Genomic DNA, 20,207 nt, shown 5'->3' on the forward strand with positions numbered 1-20,207 from the left:
CTAGGTTTCGTTACTGAAACAGGGTACCTGATCTTGCAAGAGCTCCACAATCTGCTGGATGCATTCAGTGACAGAATATATGTTGGTTTTCAGCACAATTTCAGGCGCTTCTGGTTTCTCATAATCTGAGTCAATTCCAGTGAATCCTAGAGTGTGGAATATTCATTTACATAAACAATAGCATGGCAGTCAAGTGGTTAAAAGGGGCAAGGAAATGTGTTCTCTTTCAGGACACCCATGCTTAGGAATGACTTTTGCACGAACTGCTGGAGACCTCTCATCAACTACTTAAGTCAAAACACTACAGAGAAATTGCTACCTTCCAAGGCAGCAGAGTTTCCTATCTAGCTCATTGGGTTTCAAAGAGGAGAATGTGTCACCAGAGTGCCCCTTCCTTCCCACAACACAGCTGTGTCGGGTCCATAGCTGCAGTTAGCCATGGCACAGCCATGGGAGACCCCTGGCCATCTCTCAGCTGGGTATCTAGTAACACACAAATTCAGACTGGGGCAGAGTTCAGCCAAAGCAAGTCTGCTGCTCAAGGAAGACTTATGGAAGAAGTGGGGTGTGGTGGGGGGGATATGTGAACTGGGGATTTCATGTGGGGAATGGAATACATTATCAGTAGACGCAAAAACTGGCATACCTTTTATTTCTCCAGCTCGTGCTTTTTTATAAAGGCCTTTCACATCCCTGCTCTCACAGATACTCAGGGGAGCATCCACAAAGATTTCAAAGAAAGGAAGTCCAGCTGTCTCATGAATGTTTCTTGCATTCTGGCGGTCCTGTATAAAAGGAAAGCAGAGTAAATAATAGCATACCAATGCTAACATTTGTTTCCTTTTATGTTACAGTACAAACACTCACACTCTCACACACAGAGACATGACAGGACATTGATACAAATATATATCTCTCTCATATTATTTGTTCATTTGTTTCTAGGTATTTATCCTGCTTTTTCAGGGCATCTACCCACAAACAGCAGCAAAACAGCACAATACGTCAGCGTTAAGGTAACATTTAAAATAAGAGATATACCCACATTTAAAATGCCAACATCAATCCAAACAAGGGATGTATCCAGACCTACAGGGCGCACAAACACAGGACACAGCCCCCCCCCTCTGCCAGGGACATGCTTATATTTTATAAACAGAATTCTTTTGCATTATGCTAAATAAAAACATTGGACCAACCTCCATTCCAACACCCCTTGACAATGCTTTACATGGAAACAATATATTTAAAGGACTGTATTTTTAGCCCCCAAATGTTGAAAGAGGAAGAAACAAAGTGAGGTTTGGCCGAAGGGGTCGGCCTATTTCCCTTGGTCTTCACCCCACCCCCAGCTGGCCGTCCAGTGTCCTCCCAGGCCGGGGGCGGGACAATAGCCACCCTGACCCAGGTGGGAGGCACCAGACCAGGTAAGCCCACTCGATGTCTCAACCCCCCCCCCCGCCTGTTGGGAAGGGAGGGTGGAAATTATGTATCTTCTTTCCACAAATATTAGTAAAAGTAGCTTTTACAGCTTGGGAAATATGCTGTTTCTTAAACCGATTTTCTTGAAAGGTTTACCTTTGAGAATGGAGAAATGAAACTTGTTATGCAAACAAGTCCAGCATCGGCAAACAGCCTGGCGACTTCAGCAACGCGACGGATATTTTCTTCTCGGTCATCAGCAGAGAAGCCAAGGTTTTTGTTGAGACCGTGACGAATGTTATCCCCATCAAGGGAGTAGCAAGGGATGCCATGAGACACAAGGTACTCTTCAAGTGCAAACCCAATGGTTGTCTTTCCAGCGCCAGAAAGACCTGTATTAATAATAGGCAGTGCATAAAATCTGTGATTTTTTCATGTAAACCAAAGGTCCCATCACATTCACAAATATTTCATAAAATAAGTTCTCAAAGATCATGCAACTAAACTCATTTAATAAAACATTTTTATTCCTATATAAACAAGTTATCTAACTCATCAAACAACAGGTATGTGTGTTTGTCTTTGGTCATGTACGAGTCTCTTTATCCATTGATTGAGCTTCTGGGAAATGTTCACAAACATTCTAACTGCTCAGGGAAAAGGTGTCTACAGTGGAGTGTTGATTAACAGAACAGTTTGTGCAAAGCTTCTTTCAGTCCATTTTGGCTACAGATAGACAAAAAAAAGAAAAAAGCTCTAGCTGGGGAAATGGGAGCCAGGGAGCTGCTGTGGCTACCCAGGACTGCATGCCAGCAATGGCTCTACATGAAGTCTCAGTTTCTGAGCATCCAGTGACAGTAACAAATACGTTGCCTCAGATAGGCGCATATGCCACGCACACCAAACACACACAGATCCAGGGCACACGTAGATCAACTGACATGCAGGGATTATCACCCCCTCACTATTTGTCAGATGAGCCATGCTACTGGCAAGGCTGGTGGGTGTCTGTGGCAGGGACAAATACAATAAAAATAAAATGGTCGGGGAGCCAGGCACAAACCATGGGCCAGAAATTCACCACCACTGTATTAAAGCATTTAGAACTCACATCTCTTGGCCATGCTGAACTGAACATTAAACAACACCTCTTTCTCCTTATAGGTGACTTATAATAATGGGCCCATCAGTTGCAATACAGTAACTTTGTCCACTATGTGAATAGCTTTCCCCATGTGCCAACTTGCTGAGTTAATCATGAGTACGATACCTGTGAGCCACACTGTACAGCCTCGAAAGCCAGCTCTTGAGCCCACGATTTGCCCTCTCTTACTCCTGCTAACGTGGTGAGCTTGGTAGACCACATTGGTGGACCTATGGAGATTCTAAGCACACAGAAACACACACAAATAACATGGAATGAAACCGTTTCTGCCATGACTGACAGCAACGAAACAACCTGAATGTATCATAAAGCAAAAAAATAACAAAGGGGGAGGGGTTTGATCTTCAGGAATCCAACCCTCTCAAATGGGGTCTGGGAACAAATCCCCCACCCCCATGCTTGCAGAACATACTTCTATTCATACGAGATAGGACACTATACAGTGGTACCTCGGTTTAAGTACACAATTGGTTCCGGAAGACTGTACTTAAACTGAAGTGTACTTAACCTGAAGCAAACTTTCCCATTGAAAGTAATGGAAAGTGGATTAATCCGTTCCAGACAGGGTCCGCGGAGTACTTAAACTGAAAGTACTCAAACCAAAGCGTACTTAAACCGAGGTATGACTGTACACTGAACCATTCTGTGCTATATCCCATACTGTTTTGGAGCATCCCTCAGTCCTCAGGAGAAGCTTTTGGGCTGGGGCACAGGTGGCTGAGCAGGGCAGGGGGTTGGAATCAGTGAAAACCAGGTTCTCAGCCATGCACAAGCAGAAGTCCTTTCAGTTACCTTAAAGGTCACCATTGGACAACCCTCCCTTATCTCAGTAAGTCTTACAACAATCCTGGAAGTCAACATCCCCCATATTTTGATTCTCACACCGCAAAATCAGGGACTAAGGCTGCTGATACAAAGCACATTTCCACCCCAAAGATTTCTGGGAACTGTAGTTTACCCCCTCACAAAGCTACATTTCCCAGCACCTTAAACTAAATTTCCCAAGATTTGATGTGGCAAGGTGTGTGGTTTAAATGCATGGTGTGTACGAAGCCTAAGAGTCACAGACAGAAGCTTCCTTATCACATTGAAGAGAGATTTGAAAGGAGGACTTTGCCTATCACACTGTTTGAATCTTCACTATAGCACCTCCCAAAACACTATAAAATCCTTTTTTGTTTATCACCACAGAGCCCCAAGTAAGAAGCTTGTGTTTATAAACTCTAGAAATGTTCAAGGTTTGTTTAACTCTGTACCCTGCTGGAATTATTTAGCTTGCAGGAAATACCAGCATGAGCCCAAACTCCCTTTTGACCTGCTCTTTCTTCGCCTTTTAGCTGAATCATTCTTAAAGAGACAAAAGTCCCTGGGAACTGTGTTTTGTGCAGAATAAATTCACATTCTCGCTCATCTCTCCCAACAAATCTCCTGATGTTTCAATATGCATAAGTTTTATATTATTACAGCCAGGCAACCTTATGAACCATTTAAAAAAATCAGATGGGTCAAAAGCAGTGTTCGAAACTCCCATTGTTTTAGGTGCATTTTGCGAAAGGGAATTTCATTAGCGTGAGCAGTTTCTGAGCTCTGGGTGCAGTACTGTGCCTCAGATTTCAGATTAAAACTCAGATTTCAGATTAAAACTGCAGAAAGGAGGGGGAGCTTTTTTTGCCTCCCCACTTCCAGTTACTCTCTGAAGACTGGAGAAGAGAATATTAGGGGAGTGGGCAGGGGAAGGACCAGACCATGTGAAAAATGAAGATAGTATTTCAGCTGCAGTTCATTTTTTTCTTATTAAAAAACAACGTGCTTAGATATTCCATTGTTGTACCCATAACCTAAGTTTAAGATGTCATTAGCTCCTAGCTTTCATATCTCAGTTTCCAACACTGGTTGGAAGTGGGCTATACAAGGTCAGAACTTACCGCCTTAACCCACAATCATTCAGAAACGTAAACAGCAACAACTACAGTACAGTCAAAAATGTAATCATCAAAACTCTCTGTATATGTATACAGTATCAGACTTTTGAGAATGATTCCTAGAAGAAGATTGCAACTCTATAAAATAAACATAATGTTGCTATGTTTTTGTGCTACAAGTTGTAAGCGGAATATATCTGCTCTGTTGGGGGAGAAATGTTTATTAAAATTTGACAAACACATAATGACGCCTTTACCAGTACATATAATTGAAACCTATATTTCTGATCTAAAAGAAATCATTATTATTTATAGACCTTATCAGTCTAATAATGCAACTATATTCTAGAGAAATATGTATATTTACAAGGCCGTTGAAGTCCCAAGTCTTCAAAGAGAGAGAGACACTGTTAGTTTTTCACAACACATCTGCATCCCAGATGAAACAACAAATCTAGAAAATACGAAGGAGCGTGCAAACTGCAGACTACCAACTACTCACCCACTTCCTAGGCTTCAAACTATAACACTGCTAATGTGCAAGGCAAGTGGGATTGGGAATGCTGAAACTTTTGAAAATCCTGTTTCAGTGACCAAAAAACCCCCTCAAAATTAACATGCAACACGCTCATACCTACTACGGCATTCTAGGTAAAGGTAAAGGTCCCCTGGACAGTTAAGTCCAGTCAAAGGCGACTATGGGGTTGTGGGGCTCATCTCGCTTTCAGGCCAAGGGAACCAGAGTTTGTCCACAGACAGCTTTCCGGGTCATGTGGCCAGCATGACTAAACCGCTTCTGGCATAACGGAACACTGTGACAGAAACCAGAAACAAGAGTGCACAGAAACGTCATTTACCTTCCTGCCACCACGGTACCTATTGATCTACTTGCACTGGTGTGCTTTTGAACTGCTGGGTCGGCAAGAGCTAGGACCAAGCAATGGGAGCTCACTCCGCCGTGGGGATTCAAACCACTGACCTTCTGATCAGCAAGCCCAAGGGGCTCAGTGATTTAGACCACAGTGCAACCCACGTCCTACCAGCATCCTACAGTGATACAGAGATTTCTTCCAAAGTAGTAATAACATACAGTTTCTGTACTTTGTTACTTTCAGCATTCACACTCCCAACCAAGCCAGTGTTGGTGCTGGGCACAAGTCCTAGCAGGGACAGAATTAGAGCCTGGGAGCATCTGCAGAAGGACAAGGTGGAGCAAAGGTAGCTGAAATCAGCAAGACTGTTAAGAGGCAAAGGGAATACCTGCTTCCCGTCAAAACTTGCTTGTGTTACTTACATAGCACCAGCAACAAGCGCAGAGTGCAGGTTCAGAGCCTCTCTAGACCTCTCCCTTACTGCGCATTCATGATGATTTGCGCTGCTGATGGTATTGAGGGGGTTAAATGTGTCCCTGCTGTCGATCCTGCTTGCAGCTGCAAGGGTTTGAGGCAGCCTTAGTGCTTTGTTTTCAATCAGTGCATGTCCCATAACTCAGAATAGGCCCCATAACTTCCTGATGGCATCCTTTGGTTTTTCGCCGTAGCTGGGGTGTGTGGCACTAGTGGTTTTTTTTTTGGCCAGGGTGAAGCCTCTAGATGGGCCCCATGAAGCTCCCAACCTGTCTGTGTGTGCGCAAATGCATGTGGGAGCTGACAAACTGGGTCTTTGACCTGGGTGAAATAAAGCCTAGTTTTGCCCCTGCTTGAAAGACATTTGGAAAAACCACAGGTAATCAGCCTTTGGAAGGGGGCAAGGACAGCAGGCATGATCACTCCCTGCAACACAGAAAGAGAGCATACATTTTGAAACTTTTTTTTTAAAGAGCAGCAGAAAGGAAACTGTTTACCTGCATCCCCAAGGAATGTAACGATAACAACGACTTTATCCTAGATGGAGCTGAATAGAATTAAGAGTCAGCAACTGGAGACTCCTGGGCCAAATCTGCCCCGCTATGAGGCAAAACTTGCTCCCTCAAGTGCCAATGTAGGCCCCAAAATAATGTGAAATAAGTGGGGGAACTGAAGTTGACAGCAGGCCCACTTAGGAAGCCAATGGAGCTGAAGAGATGAGCTATAACCCCTCCCAAGAAAGCTAGCTGACAGCCAGGGACCTAGGTTGAAGTTAAACTTTAAAGAATAAAGTTTAAAACAGAGCAGCTCATTACAGTAGCAAATCACTAACAGTTGTACACCTTGTACCTTTTGAGGTTTCTCAGGGAAATGGTAGAAATGCATTTTCAGGGAATACTTTAGATAGCAGGGCATCCTCCCTCAGAATAGGCAGGCCCCTGAACAAGATGTTCCTTTAGAAACTCTACAATTCGTGTACACGCTGTCCTCATTCACTCCTGCATAGTGCATAATTGAGCAGGGTATTCCTGAGTCCAGCCTTAGTCCTCAGTGTCTCCAATGCCAAAAAGGCTTCCTTGTAGCCTAAAAAGCAGCAGTCTGACATGGAGGTACAGAATCTCCTACATAAATACTCATTGATTCCATGGCCTCAGCTACAGTTACCCACCAGTGCCAGAGTAATTGCTCTTTAAGAATCTCATTTTTCATTCAGTGCTCATTGAGCAAACTTGAGGGAAACCACTTTTGCCCACTGGTACAATCATAGCACTTTGTTCCTGTTAATTTTGGCACTAGTACCCTAGTCTTTCGCCTCTACCGGGATATGTAACACAGAAGGTCCCCCCCCCCTCCCAAGGATATCCACAAAGACAACCTAGTTACCTCAAACAAGCAGCCATTCAGCTTGGAGACAGACAGACCGAAATGCCAAGGTCTCTGAACTGACAAAATTTTTCCTCCTCAGCTGCTAGCCTAACAATACTCTAGCTGTTAAGAAATCAAGCTTTCATGTATCATTCAACATGAAATGCAGCACATAAAGTTCATTTTAATATAGTACCTAGATCTTTCTGTCTGTGGAATTGCAAGTGCTGTTACAATGAGGCATAATCAGAACCAGTTAAGAATATACAGTCGTAACTCGGACGTCAAACACCTTGCGAGTCTAACATTTTGGCTCCTGAACGCTGCAAACCCGGAAGTGAGTGTTCTGGTTTGCAAACGTTCTTTGGAACCCAAACATCCGATGGGGCTTCCGCGGCTTCCAACTGGCAGCAGGACCTTCCTGCAACCAATCATAAGCCTTGGTTTCCAAACGTTTTGAAAGTCGAACAGACTTCCAGAACGGATTCCGTTTGACCTCCGAGGTACCGCACCACATATGTCACTGTGTTTCTGTTCACTAAACGAGTAATTCTCCATACTTCAGGGACCCATCAGGAATATGCCACCCATCGAGGGGAAAGAAAGAAATCGCAAAGCTGTGACAAAGTGGATATTTCATATTGGTTTTATTGACTCGTCTAAAACAATGCTAAAATATGACAAGGAGAAAGTTTCAAAATTTGTTACAAAGTGTGACAAACCTTATGGATAGTCTTCCAAAAACAGAGAAAAACAGTATTCATCACAGCAGCAGTATAGCTCCAGTCCTAGTGAAATGTGAATACTGTATGTGTGCCCTTGGGTAAATGGGAATGTGTGCAATGCCCGTTTTCCAACACAGGAAGGGCAACTGAACATAAAGAACACTTTAAAGCCCACAAGAAAAACTTGCCAAAGAGAATATTTAAAGGTTTGTAGAAGTTAACACACCATCCTGCTGCATTGGAAACACACAATACATATACAGTACTGTATTTTCACACTATTTTCCTCTCAATGTTGAAATGAGTTGATTATTTTGAGTCATTTCTGTAAACTGATTAAATTTGTGTAGAAGACTTGAAAAGTAAGTTTTGCCAGATGCCTGCGAGTTATTACCCATGAGCTGGACAATACATCCAGAGTGGCCCTGCTAGCCTGAGAGACCGGTGAAAACATTTAAGATAGTGGGAGGTGATACAGCAAAGAAACAAGACAGAACACCAAAAGTTATACATGAGGTTCGTGCATTTTTTTAAAAGAAAAGAGCATTGCAAAAATAAAAATCTAACTGCAATGTTGCAGTTGCTTTTGTTCACTGTGGATGCTTTTGAGAACTGCCACCAAAGTTAGTCTAAACACTGCTTTTAATTAAATGGACTCGAGGTGAAATGGCAGCTAGCCAATCCTGTCTGTTCATTAGTCCAGCAAATTGAAGGGTTCCACTTAGCATTAGTTCCATGATCTAGTGAAAAATTAGATCAACTGATTTCTGATCCTATGTTGTGACAATAATATAGAGGGAAATCCAATGTTGCAGGAGCAAACCTGCTCATGCAATGGAATTTTCTCTTCTTCCACTTGCTCCTACACTCACCCCCCCATCCCAAAATGTGCTCTTAAGAGTTGAGGGACCCAACAGAGCAGCTCATGGGGGCTGATGGGATCTACAGAGAGGATTTTTTTTGACAGACCATCTCTTATTTTCATGTTAATAAACTACTCCAAGAAGACTTTAGGGTTCCTTAATTTGACAGAATAATTACTTTTATGGTGCAAAGCATATGAAACATAGGTGGAAAAGGTGGAGGAAATCTCATAGCATACATTTTCCCCAAAGCAAAGTGAGTGGAAGTTTCTACAAAACAATCAAAAGGGCCAACGCACATAAATGAAAAATGGGAAATGACTTGAATGTTCTGTTCCTTCCAAGATAAGCCAGTGCCTGAGTATTAGTCTTTTTATATTATATTAGACACACTTTTCTTCCACTGTCATTTCCTTTAAAACACATGCAAAGATCACGCAGTAGCCAAGCTCCTGGTTTTACAACAGCTTGCTGACCACCAAGGCCATCTCCCTTTTCTTTTGTGAAGCTCTAGACAAGAAACAATTGCTATTTCTCCATCCCTCAAGGAAAGAGTTTATCACACAGGTCAGCAACCTAAGGCCCATGGGCCAGAAGTGGTCCGTGGTGGAGGTCATTTGACTGGCCCATGAGCCACCCCCGAACTGAGTTGCCTGCTTGCATGCTGCGCTAAACTGGTGCAGTGTGGGGCGGGGACTCGCTTCTGTGGTGCCGAAAATCGCGTCTGCGCATGTGCAGATGCTGAAAATTGCAGGCGCACATGCACATGCGATCCAGCCCACAGAAGGATCTCCATGGGACTAATCCGGCCCACCCAGGCAAGATAAACCTTGCTGACCCCTGGTTTATCATCTGCACACTTCTCAATTCACTTCTTCCTGATCTTCTGAGCACAGGAACTGAAGAGGGTGGATAATTACACCATATCTATGGTTCAGGTTGATGAGCCCTTCAAACAACCATTAGCCCTGAACAACTGCCCTGCCTTTCCAAATGCCATTACCAGCCATATTCCTCAGGCAGAGCAAAAGTTTAACCCTAGGCTACCTTATCCTAGCTTAAATTTAGACATTTAAAATCCTGTCTAAGCATCTACAACAGCAGGCAAAAAGGAGCTTCGTATTCAGAGTAAGGATATTGCCTATGGGTAAGGGTTGCCTATGGCAAGCAACATGAAGTTTGCACAACATAGGCAAACTATAAACATATCCAAATTGTTATGGAAGGATCCATAACTCTGGAGGGCAACCAAAGTTGAATCCTGAGCAAGTTCATTATACTGTATTTAGGTCCCACTGAAATCAATGGGCTTAAGTTGATCGTGACCAACTTTCCACAAATAATGAGCTGCAAGCTCATGTACTATACTGTAGCAATGGAAGAGCAGGTTTAAAGAAAGTTCCTGTTTAAAGTCACTACCTCAAAGTTGTAGCACGACATAGTATGTGGGCTTTCTAGACTTTGCATATATGTGAAAGTAGAAAATGCTCAGGTACTATTTCAGATCACACAACATACCTTAAGCAGCTGCCTTGCACCAAACCCAACTGTCACTCCATCTAGATATTATCTACACTGCTCCATCAGGCATCTTTCCCAGCCAGACCCAAAGATGTGGAGGACCAAACCCGCAACCTTTTGCATGCAAATCACATGCTCCATTATGGCCATTCCCCTCTCTTCTTCACTACCTTAAATGAACCTGGGATTCAACTCAAGTCTCTTCTGTCCAAGGGGGGAACCATAAAAGAACATTACCTTTGTTACTGCTGCACCGGTTCAAAATAAGCAAGATAATCTTAATCATCATAGATCATAACACAACCATCTGTTAACTGCAAAGCTTATCTAAAACTGATAAACCCAAGCTTAAAAACAGAATGCCTCCCACTTTTAAGGAGTCATATTGAAACATAGTTGTTCTCAAGTTAATGCAAGCTTCAAAACAATTCTGATGAACCAAAACATAGCTCCTGATAAGGTTGGGGAAATTTCATTCTTCTCCATTTTCCTGCTGAAAACATATGGCCTCCAGCTCAATAATTTTTATTTATTCATTTATTAAATTTGTATACTGCCCTATAACCATAGATCTCAGGGAGGTTCACAATAAAGAACCCACACTCCTGTTGCTGTGCTTGACAATAGCCCTGCCAGACAGATCAGTTAACAGGGCTGATCATCTAGGAATGAGAGAAAGGAAGTGCCTGAAGTCAGACTGGTGCTTTGAGGGTCCAGGTGGCTAAAGCAAATAAAAAAGGATTGGAGGAAATAAAACTTTTTATCTGAAAGGTTAATATTAATATCAGTCTCCTGAATGCCCCTATAGCAGCTGACTCTCTCTCTCTCTCTCTCTCTCTCTCTCTCTCTCTCTCTCTCTCTCTCTCTCTCTCTGTGTGTGTGTGTGTGTGTGTGCATAATCAAACTTGACAACCCAATGCTGCTCAACCAAGCAGATAGCGTTAAAGTCAACCTAAGGCAAGTATTTTACACATTAAAGTGGGGTAGGCAACCTAAGGCCCGAGGGCCGGATGCGGCCCAATCGCCTTCTAAATCCGGCCCGCGGACAGTCCAGGAATCAGCGTGTTTTTACATGAGTAGAATGTGTGCTTTTACTTAAAATGCACCTCTGGGTTATTTGTGGGGCCTGTCTGGTGTTTTTACATGAGTAGAATGTGTGCTGTTATTTAAAATGCATCTCTGGGTTATTTGTGGGGCATAGGATTTCCCCCCCGCAGAATATAGTCTGGCCCACCACACAGTCTGAGGGACGGTGGACTGACCCATGGCTGAAAAAGGTTGCTGACCCCTGCATTAAAGTGTTGAATAAACAAATAAAAAATTCTGCTTTCCATATTGAGATGCGTACTGGAGACCTGAAAGATATACAGTACTGAAACTAAATTCTAAAGTAAAATGGAGTGTTATATATTTTAGACAATGTTTATTTTGCTTTACAAGGTTACAAAATCTCTACTAACTAGAAATAAACCAGCTGTATTTCACCAATACTGTGTAACGTAATGGCATTATATATCACAGCTTGGAAGTAAACACACTTGAGGAAAAAATGTCAAGGGGAAAAAATCCATCATGTACAATTGCAGTAAAATCAGTTTATTGCAGTGTTGCTCTTATCCATAAAATGTTCTTTGATAAGCCGTTGTAGAATTGCAGTCTCTTTGACCTCAGTCTAGAAATATTTCAGGTGTTAAACTCTGGCGTTCAAATTCTGATTGAGAGAGGAACCCAAGTTAGCATTTAACATACTTAACATATTTGCTGAAGTAACATTTTACCACTGTTAAGGAACAAGGAAGAGACTTGCCCCTGCCCCAAGGCAAATCAGATTAAGTAATGAGAAACAAGGGGTGGGTCATATTCACGCCAAACATCCAATGCACATAGCTTCTCCCAAAGAATCCTGGGACCTGTAGTTTGCTCAGGGTACTTGGGATTGTAGCTCTGCGAGGGATAAACCGCATTTCCCATTATTTTTTGGGAGAAGCCATGTGCATAAACAAACAAGAGAAATAATATTTGCCATAGTCCTGCCTTACTCATGTAGGGATTCAAAGTTATGCTAACATCAGGAAACAAAACAAAACAAAAATAATCACCTTCTGTTGTGTGGGCAGGGCGGTCCCTCCCCTTACCTGGCCGATCCCCTGGCAACACCTCCCCAGATGGGATTGGGCGATTGGCTGAGGTAGGCAGAGACCTCCAGGTATCCCACCTGGGGAGGATGAAGCCAGCCTGAACTACCAGGAGCCGCACTGGGATCCTGGGGGCTGTGTGCGACCACGCAAAAGGTGCCCCCCATTTGATGAGGGGAGTGGTCATTCTTAACTATTAAAAAGGCACTTCCCTTTGAATGATAACCTTTAAACTTCACATTACAGTCTTAAAGCAGCCAGTAAGGTGGAATGTAAAGAGGTGGCTTCCTTGCTTGCTTGTTGCTTTTTGATAGCTATAACTTTCAAAAGGGTTGCAGACATACAGTTATTATACAGTATTATAATGTTCAAAACTGGTTAGAAGATCTCAGGAAGCTCCAGACTTAGGGCCAAGAAATAAAGCACAAGAGAGGTGATGGTGGGGAGAATGGCAGAAAACCTCAGTTATAACAAACAGATGTTACTTGGCTCTACAGTGGCTCATTGAATCCAACAAAATGCCTTTCTTTCGCCAAAAATAAACTAAAAAAGAAAAGAAAAGAAAACATTTACTTGCATTGCATAATCTTTCTGCAGCCCTGGATCACCAGTCTTCTGAGTTCTTAATGGTTTGGGAAATGAAACTCTTCTCCCCTGAATATATACATGAGAATGCATTTCAAGCACTGTTTACATTCATGACCAAAGTTTTAAATTAAATAGGCTAGCTTGCTGATCCTCCCTCCCATGGAGCCATGCAACTGATAGCAGCTGGACTACTGAACTGTTATTTGTGGATCAGTTGTAACAGCTTGCTTCTCTTCCTGCCTAGTATCTTTTTATTGGTGCAGATGTACTCCATGTACATATCTTACTCGATTTGTGTTTTCTGAGCGGCCTTGGTTTCGTGCACTTTGTATCTAGTGAGTTGTGTTTGCAACTCCATTGTTAAAGGATAGCTATAATTCTGTCTGTCTCTTTCTGTGTGTAATATGTTTATCCATTTATTTTCTGACACCTGCTATGACTCTTGGACAGTTGGCAAGCAAAGCCATGAATTCTAACTTGACCACTCTCAGCATTGCTGTTGCTGCTGCTGCTGCTGCTGCAAGCCTTTAGGTTTGCAAAGATGAGAGCACTATCCCTCAAAACCACCTCATCAGCAGTGATGAAAGCAGATCCCATCTTCTTCTGTAACATTACATTGGCATTCTATACTTAGTGATATATGTGGGTGAAATGTTTTCATTAAGCACCTGAGCCTGCCATCAACCTATTAACATGAAGATAGAGGCAGTTATGGTGCCTGAGAAGAAACTAGGTGTTTGTGACAGAGAATAACACAGGCATCCAGATGCTTTTGACTACAATCCCCATCATCCCTGACCACTGGTCCTCTTAGCTAGGGATCATGGGAGTTGTAGGCCAAAACATCTGGAGGGCCGCAGTTTGGGGATGCCTGGAATAACATAATATAGAAGAGCAGGAGGGAAGAAATAGTTATTTTTCTACTTGAGAGAGTTTCTGTTATGAAAATAAGAACCCCTAGTGTAACTCTTATCTTCTGGGGGGAAAGTAATTTCCTTTTTTGGTCTCCACTAGAAAAGTCTGCTTTGTATAATCTGGAAAAAATGTAAAGTTTCCACATGGCAACGAAGTCATAAGCCTTAATTTCCACAGCTTCACAATGTTTACACCCTTAACACATAAATGGGGATCACAGGAGAACTGTAAAAAAACAACCAAAAACTTTATGACCCAGTTTCTCACAGCTACGTCTAAAACATACCAGCTGCATTGGATGCCCATTCATTTTTTGTTCAAAGTTCCAGTGCTGGCATGGACTTTTAAAGGGACCAGGTTCTCTAAAGGACTGTCTGCACTCCTGTGAATCTGCCTGGGCCTTGACAGAAGCCTCAGAGGTCCTGCATGTGTACCTGAAATCAAGATCTAGACTGAAAGAAAAGCTGTAGAATTCCCTCCAGTTTCAGAGATGGGTGGGACCAGGATACTATCTGCTGCTTGTAGGACAGGTGATTTTTAGCTTGTTTTGCCTGGAGATCTGGACAAACTGCTTGGAGTTTTGAGGCCTACAACTTCCTTGCTTGGCCCTTGCACTTCCTTGCTCTTGGGATTTGGGAGACTGGGTTGTTAATGCCACTTTGAGAGAGGGAATGGTTTCTCTCTGCCTCAAGGAGGTGACAGTGAGACCGCTCCTTAAGCAGCCAAATTTAGAACCTTTGATAATGAACAACTACCATCCAGTCTCTAATTTGCCCTTTTTTTGCCAAGGGAATAGAGTGGGTGGTGACTTCAAAACGCCAGTCATTTCTACTCATAGGCCTGTTGTACAAAAGCCAAATACTTTTGATGATCATTCAAACATGTAATTAGCTACTCCTCCGGTAACTTGTGGAGACCAAGAATTCTGTCCCGTTGACCAGGCTTGGAAACTTTTGAAAACTGAAAAACTGACAATAATTCTCTCTTAAGGTCCCTCATATTCCAGAAATAACTAACGTATCTTTGTGCCATGATACTTTCAAGACCTAGTTAGCAAGTCAGTAACAGTAACTATCTGTACAGAATAGTTTTTAAGCACATTATTTGAAGCACAACAATTCTGCTTTTTGGAATTTTGGGCACGTCTCATTCTATAATGCCAAGGAAACAGTTCCATCTGGCCATATTTGAGCTGTTTTAGCATATATAAAGTGTCATGTGCAAAATAAAGTACAAAATAGTAATGAAGATTAATCACTGCAGATCTCTGGATTCCAAACAGGCTTTTACCAGTAAGAAGAAAGATTGAGGTATTACAATGAAAGACACACAGTCATACGTTGACCTGATCTACAACGGCCTTGCCATGATTACACCTTGCAGTTTTCTAACACATCTTGGCACAGGACACATGCAACTGAGCACACAGCATAAGCTAACCAGATTTTACATCCTTTGGATGATGACAAGTCCCATGAGGATCTCTCTCTAATGATTTATTTCCAGCCAAAGAACTCCCCTAATGAGTAGTGACTAGGAAACAGCACAATTAATGTGGAAGAACAACAAAAGCAATGCAACATGGTTTTGCTGCCAAAAAGGACATAAATATTACTATAAACAGTCATCTTATGCACACTCTGTTGATTTCATTGTTGTCTGAGCATGCAAATTTGGTAAAGTAGGTTTATGTGATTATGTGTCAGTTATCAGTAAATAATTCATTGCTGTCCAAAGCAGCCTTTCAAACACTGTTGAAAACCCACCCAGTTCCCACAAGTCATTTATTCACCTGCCTAGCTGCTCACCATTTCTGCATTCTGTAGTATTTCCCCAGCTCAAAAAGCACAAATTCACATTTATCTCTCGGAGCCATCCCAGATGAGGCAGCAAACCATACCTTATGGTTCTCAAGGTTTTGATTTAAAACAGGGATAGCACAACTCTCTTAAAATAACTCTTAAAATAATTGAGTTATCTAGAGCATGTCATTTGAGGACAGCAGTCCTGGGTCTCAATCTACAACATGTTTGCTTTAAAATAAGATCCATTGGAATCAATCAGTACTATGGAGCAAGCTGAATAGCTAGAAGCAGATTAAATGTAAGTTAAATTTTAGGTTTTGGGGTCCCCCCCCCATTTTGTTTTTAAAAAGGAATAGCAAAGCAGAATGCAATTCTTACTTCTAAGAATTGATTCCTTCATTGGCTCTATATTGAAAATGTTAAACAAGTTTTAAACCCAAGGTTTATTAGCTCACAGTCCTGAAGTGTACACTGAGAGATTTATGAGCTTGATTCAGCCTGCCTTGCCAATACATGTCAGCCAAGAGTGGCCTTCAGACTCCGCTCCTGATGTGAGAAAATCATTCACTCGCCAAGTGTATTGTCCTTTAACTTCCAGGCTGCCAACAAGGTTATCAAGTTAACATTTATTATGGCAGCAAGTCCATAAGGTTGACAGCTTATCCACTCATGTCCTACAAGATGATTTCACTTATATGTATTACAGAGTTGTTATTTAACATTCATCTAAGGAATTTCTAGAGGGCAGAGTAATAGTCTCATCCATCCTGGTGACTCCTATGTAGAACATTGATCCTCAATGAAACTGTTACGATTTTGAAAAATAAGATTATGAACTAGTTAACAGTGTTTAGGTGATTAAAATGATTTGCATATTAAAGGTAAAGGTAAAGGGACCCCTCACCATTAGGTCCAGTCGTGACTGACTCTGGGGTTGTGGCACTCATCTCGCTTTATTGGCCGAGGGAGCCGACATACAGCTTCCAGGTCATGTGGCCAGCATGACTAAGCCGCTTCTGGTGAACCAGAGCAGCACATGGAAACGTCGTTTACCTTCCCGCCGGAGCAGTACCTATTTATCTACTGACCTTCTAATTGGCAAGTCCTAGGCCAGGCATCCCCAAACTGCGGCCCTCTAGATGTTTCGGCCTACAACTCCCACGATCCCTAGCTAACAGGACCAGTGGTCGGGGAAGATGGGAATTGTAGTCCAAAACATTTGGAGGGCCGAAGTTTGGGGATGCCTGTCCTAGGCTCTGTGGTTTAACCCACAGCACCACCACTATAATATGTATTGTCTGCATGCAAGGAGAAGAGCCACAGCTCAGTGGTAGAGCATCTGCAGAATGTCCCAGGTTCAGCCTCCAGTATCTCTAGGTAGGGCTGGGAATGCCCCCTACCTGAAACCCTGGAGAGCCACTGCCAATCTGTAGACAATAGATGGTCCAGTTACAGGGACGCTTGCTCTGTCCCAGCTTCTGCCAAACTAGCAGTTTGAAAGCATGCCATTGAAAGTAGATAAATAGGTACCGCTACAGATTAGTGCATAATGAGAGCTAACTAATTTACATTCTCTGAACTATAGAGTGGTTATTCCAATCCATATTAGTAATGCTGGGAACAGAAGAACAGTATCCCCCCCTCCCCCAGTAAATGCACCCAGAATGTAAGGAAGCAATTGTCTGACTACACTTCCTATGCAGAAAGCTGTCCGTGGACAAACGCCGGCTCCCTCGGCCTGAAGCGAGATGAGCGTCGCACCCCATAGTCACCTTTGACTGGCCTTAATCATCTAAGGCAGGCATCCCCAAACTTCGGCCCTCCAGATGTTTTGGACTACAATTCCCATCTTCCCCGACCACTGGTCCTGTTAGCTAGGGATCATGGGAGTTGTAGGCCAAAACATCTGGAGGGCCGCAGTTTGGGGATGCCTGATCTAAGGGGCCTTCACCATTTACCTTTACACTTGCTATGTATAGAGTTTGCCAAAACAGAGCTGTTAATCCAGGAGAAGTGTTAAAAACACTTATCCGATTTTTACTCAGGTTTTGTGTGTGAACTTGCGCATTACCCATGTTTACATTCTGCACCTGTGTATTTAGGAAGCATGACCAGGCCCGGCTCTAGGGGTAGTCTCAGTGGCACGGGGGCGCCGGGGCGCTGGGCTGGCAGGAGGGCGCTGCGCGGAAACCATGCTGCGCGCTGCGCCCGCCCAACAGGACGGGGGCACCGGAGCGATCTCCACGCCAGGGCGCCCGACCGGCTTGAGACGGCCCTGAGCATGACCAAGTGAAGATGGATATCCAATTACATTGCTCAGCACCTTAAGGTTTAGTCAGGTCAGATGGTATGGGGGATCATTTTGAAAGAGGCTGAGAGTGAGAGGAAACCTGGGAAATAACAAGTCAAAACCCAGCTCACTGTGAGGTAATGGTAACTTACAGCCAGTCTGAGTATAGGTTATTTCTTGCCTATACTCTCAAAAGTGAGGTGCAGGCAACTAACAGGTGCCCTATGTCCTAGGTTGCAATCCTATGCACACGAGAGCTTCTAACTATCCAAGAAAAAAAGGGGTGTAGCATTCTTGTGTGTCTTTCAGAAAAGCTGGATACGCAGAAAGCAGCACATGAACCTTTTCACATCATGCAGGGAATCATCACCATTTGACTGTCAGTGTCTGAACATCATTCTGGTTTTACAGGCAAAACTACAGAGGCTGGCTGGCTCAAAGCCAGGTAACACCAGAGTACACTTATTTGGTAGAGCAACCCTAGATCACACCACACACTGAGTCAGGAGGAGGAGCAGGCTCCATTGGAAACAATAGGACTTAACTTTCCAATAAATATGAATGGGATGAGGGTGCATAAAGTAGGCTGAGGCATGGCCCAACCCAAAGCTCGGCACTTTTTAGTCTCATTGATTTCCCATGCTTAAATAAATGGGACTTGGAGTAACAGAGCGGACTTTGGCTGCAATGAGCCCTTGGTTTCAACTTTTAATATGCTGGCAAAGTTCATATTGTCAAGAATTGTCAAGCAGTTCAATGTGGATTATATGTAAATACATTGGGTATTTTATTTTCAGACAAAAACAAACTAACTGCAATACTGTTTAAAAGCATGCATTCCACTCACCCAGCTCTAAACTACCCATTTTTAAAAAGAAAGGGGTCACTAATTCTGGTTTGTCTGTTGTTATCTGTTTACTTATGGGGTTGTTTTTTTCTTGTTAGACACAATACATCAACATATCCAGAAAAAGTGACAGCTGCACACGCCCTGAGATGTCCCCTGTGACAATGTTAAGCATTTAAACTGTTGTGAGATTAATGTGCCTAATTGGCTGCGATTAATGTTGGTGAGTGAAACTCTTTATCTACACATCCATTCCTGACATTTGGAGCTGTTTCTTAACAAGCACAGTTCAAAATTAAGCCAAGGACATGAGGTTCTAAAAAAATAACAAATAGTTATGTAAGTGTAACATCCAACTAGGGAGAAATGGGCTTCTTTCTTCTTTATTTTGTTTTCTTATACTGAAAGATGGCAATCAGCTAGCGACAAAAGTAAACATGGTTTATAAGACCCATCCAACCTATGTTGGCAACAGTGCTACAAGCTTTGACGCTTCATAGTTCTCTTCTCTTGTAAACAGTTATGTGAAGTCTGAAAGTGTACACACCCTGACTTGGGGACTGCAAAAATCCCAGGTACATCAAAATATTATGTTGTTTCCTGGGCATATGTGGCATCTTTATTCGGGCCTTTTGTAAGTCTGGTCCTACAAACGTGATTCAAAAAGACAAAGAAAAGAAGCAAACTTCAAGCAGGTATAAAGAGAGAGTATTTATTCATTCAATTACATTTCTGAACACATTCAGGGACAACAGGCAATTCTATATGCCACATTACTGTTTGGTGCTGTGCTATTCCCCCCTGCCCCTAAACAATTTCAAATATTTTCCCATCACTGCTCACCCAAAAGAAATTAGAGCAATAAAGAGTTACATCTTCTGTATTGTCACTTCAGTCTTGTGTACAATAAGATTTTTGAGAGAACCTTTAAACAGCCTAGGAAACACAAGTCAAGAGTGCCAATTTGTCAAACAATGAAGCTGAACGTTAAAAAGGAAGCAAATGAGATTAGAGAGCTTCCTAGGCTGCAGCAATCACAATATGAAGAAAACCATGATAATAGTGGAGGGAGGGAGGATCTTACAGTGTTTCTACTCTCCTGTCATCTTATATCTCTTAGCTGCTTCCTCAAGAATGCATTGCAGTTGAAGCAGAATATATGCTACCAGCCAAGTAACTCAGATGAAATAATGTAAATAATACAGCGGGATCACCTAGCTACAGGGTATGACTATAATCTGGGCCCCAGCCTTGTCACTTAGACATCTATGTGCCCAAGCCTTGACAGCAGTTTCTGA

At 42.7% G+C, this 20,207-nt stretch overlaps 1 protein-coding gene across 2 annotated transcripts in view; it reads right to left on the reverse strand.

Annotated features, from left to right (window-relative positions):
• The window catches only part of PAPSS2 (3'-phosphoadenosine 5'-phosphosulfate synthase 2), a 44,070-nt gene that overhangs the window by 20,105 nt on the left and 3,758 nt on the right, over positions 1-20,207 (reverse strand). For both annotated transcript variants that reach the window (XM_035137392.2, XM_035137390.2), the window contains exons 2-5: positions 2,693-2,807; positions 1,579-1,814; positions 647-785; positions 28-146 (exon numbers count right to left, since the gene is read on the reverse strand). In XM_035137392.2, coding sequence (XP_034993283.1) covers positions 28-146; positions 647-785; positions 1,579-1,814; positions 2,693-2,807 — 609 coding nt within the window. The remainder of the gene's footprint in view (positions 1-27; positions 147-646; positions 786-1,578; positions 1,815-2,692; positions 2,808-20,207) is intronic.

Source organism: Zootoca vivipara, chromosome 5 (assembly GCF_963506605.1).
Source record: "Zootoca vivipara chromosome 5, rZooViv1.1, whole genome shotgun sequence".
In the NCBI taxonomy this organism is placed as follows: Eukaryota; Metazoa; Chordata; class Lepidosauria; order Squamata; family Lacertidae; genus Zootoca; species Zootoca vivipara.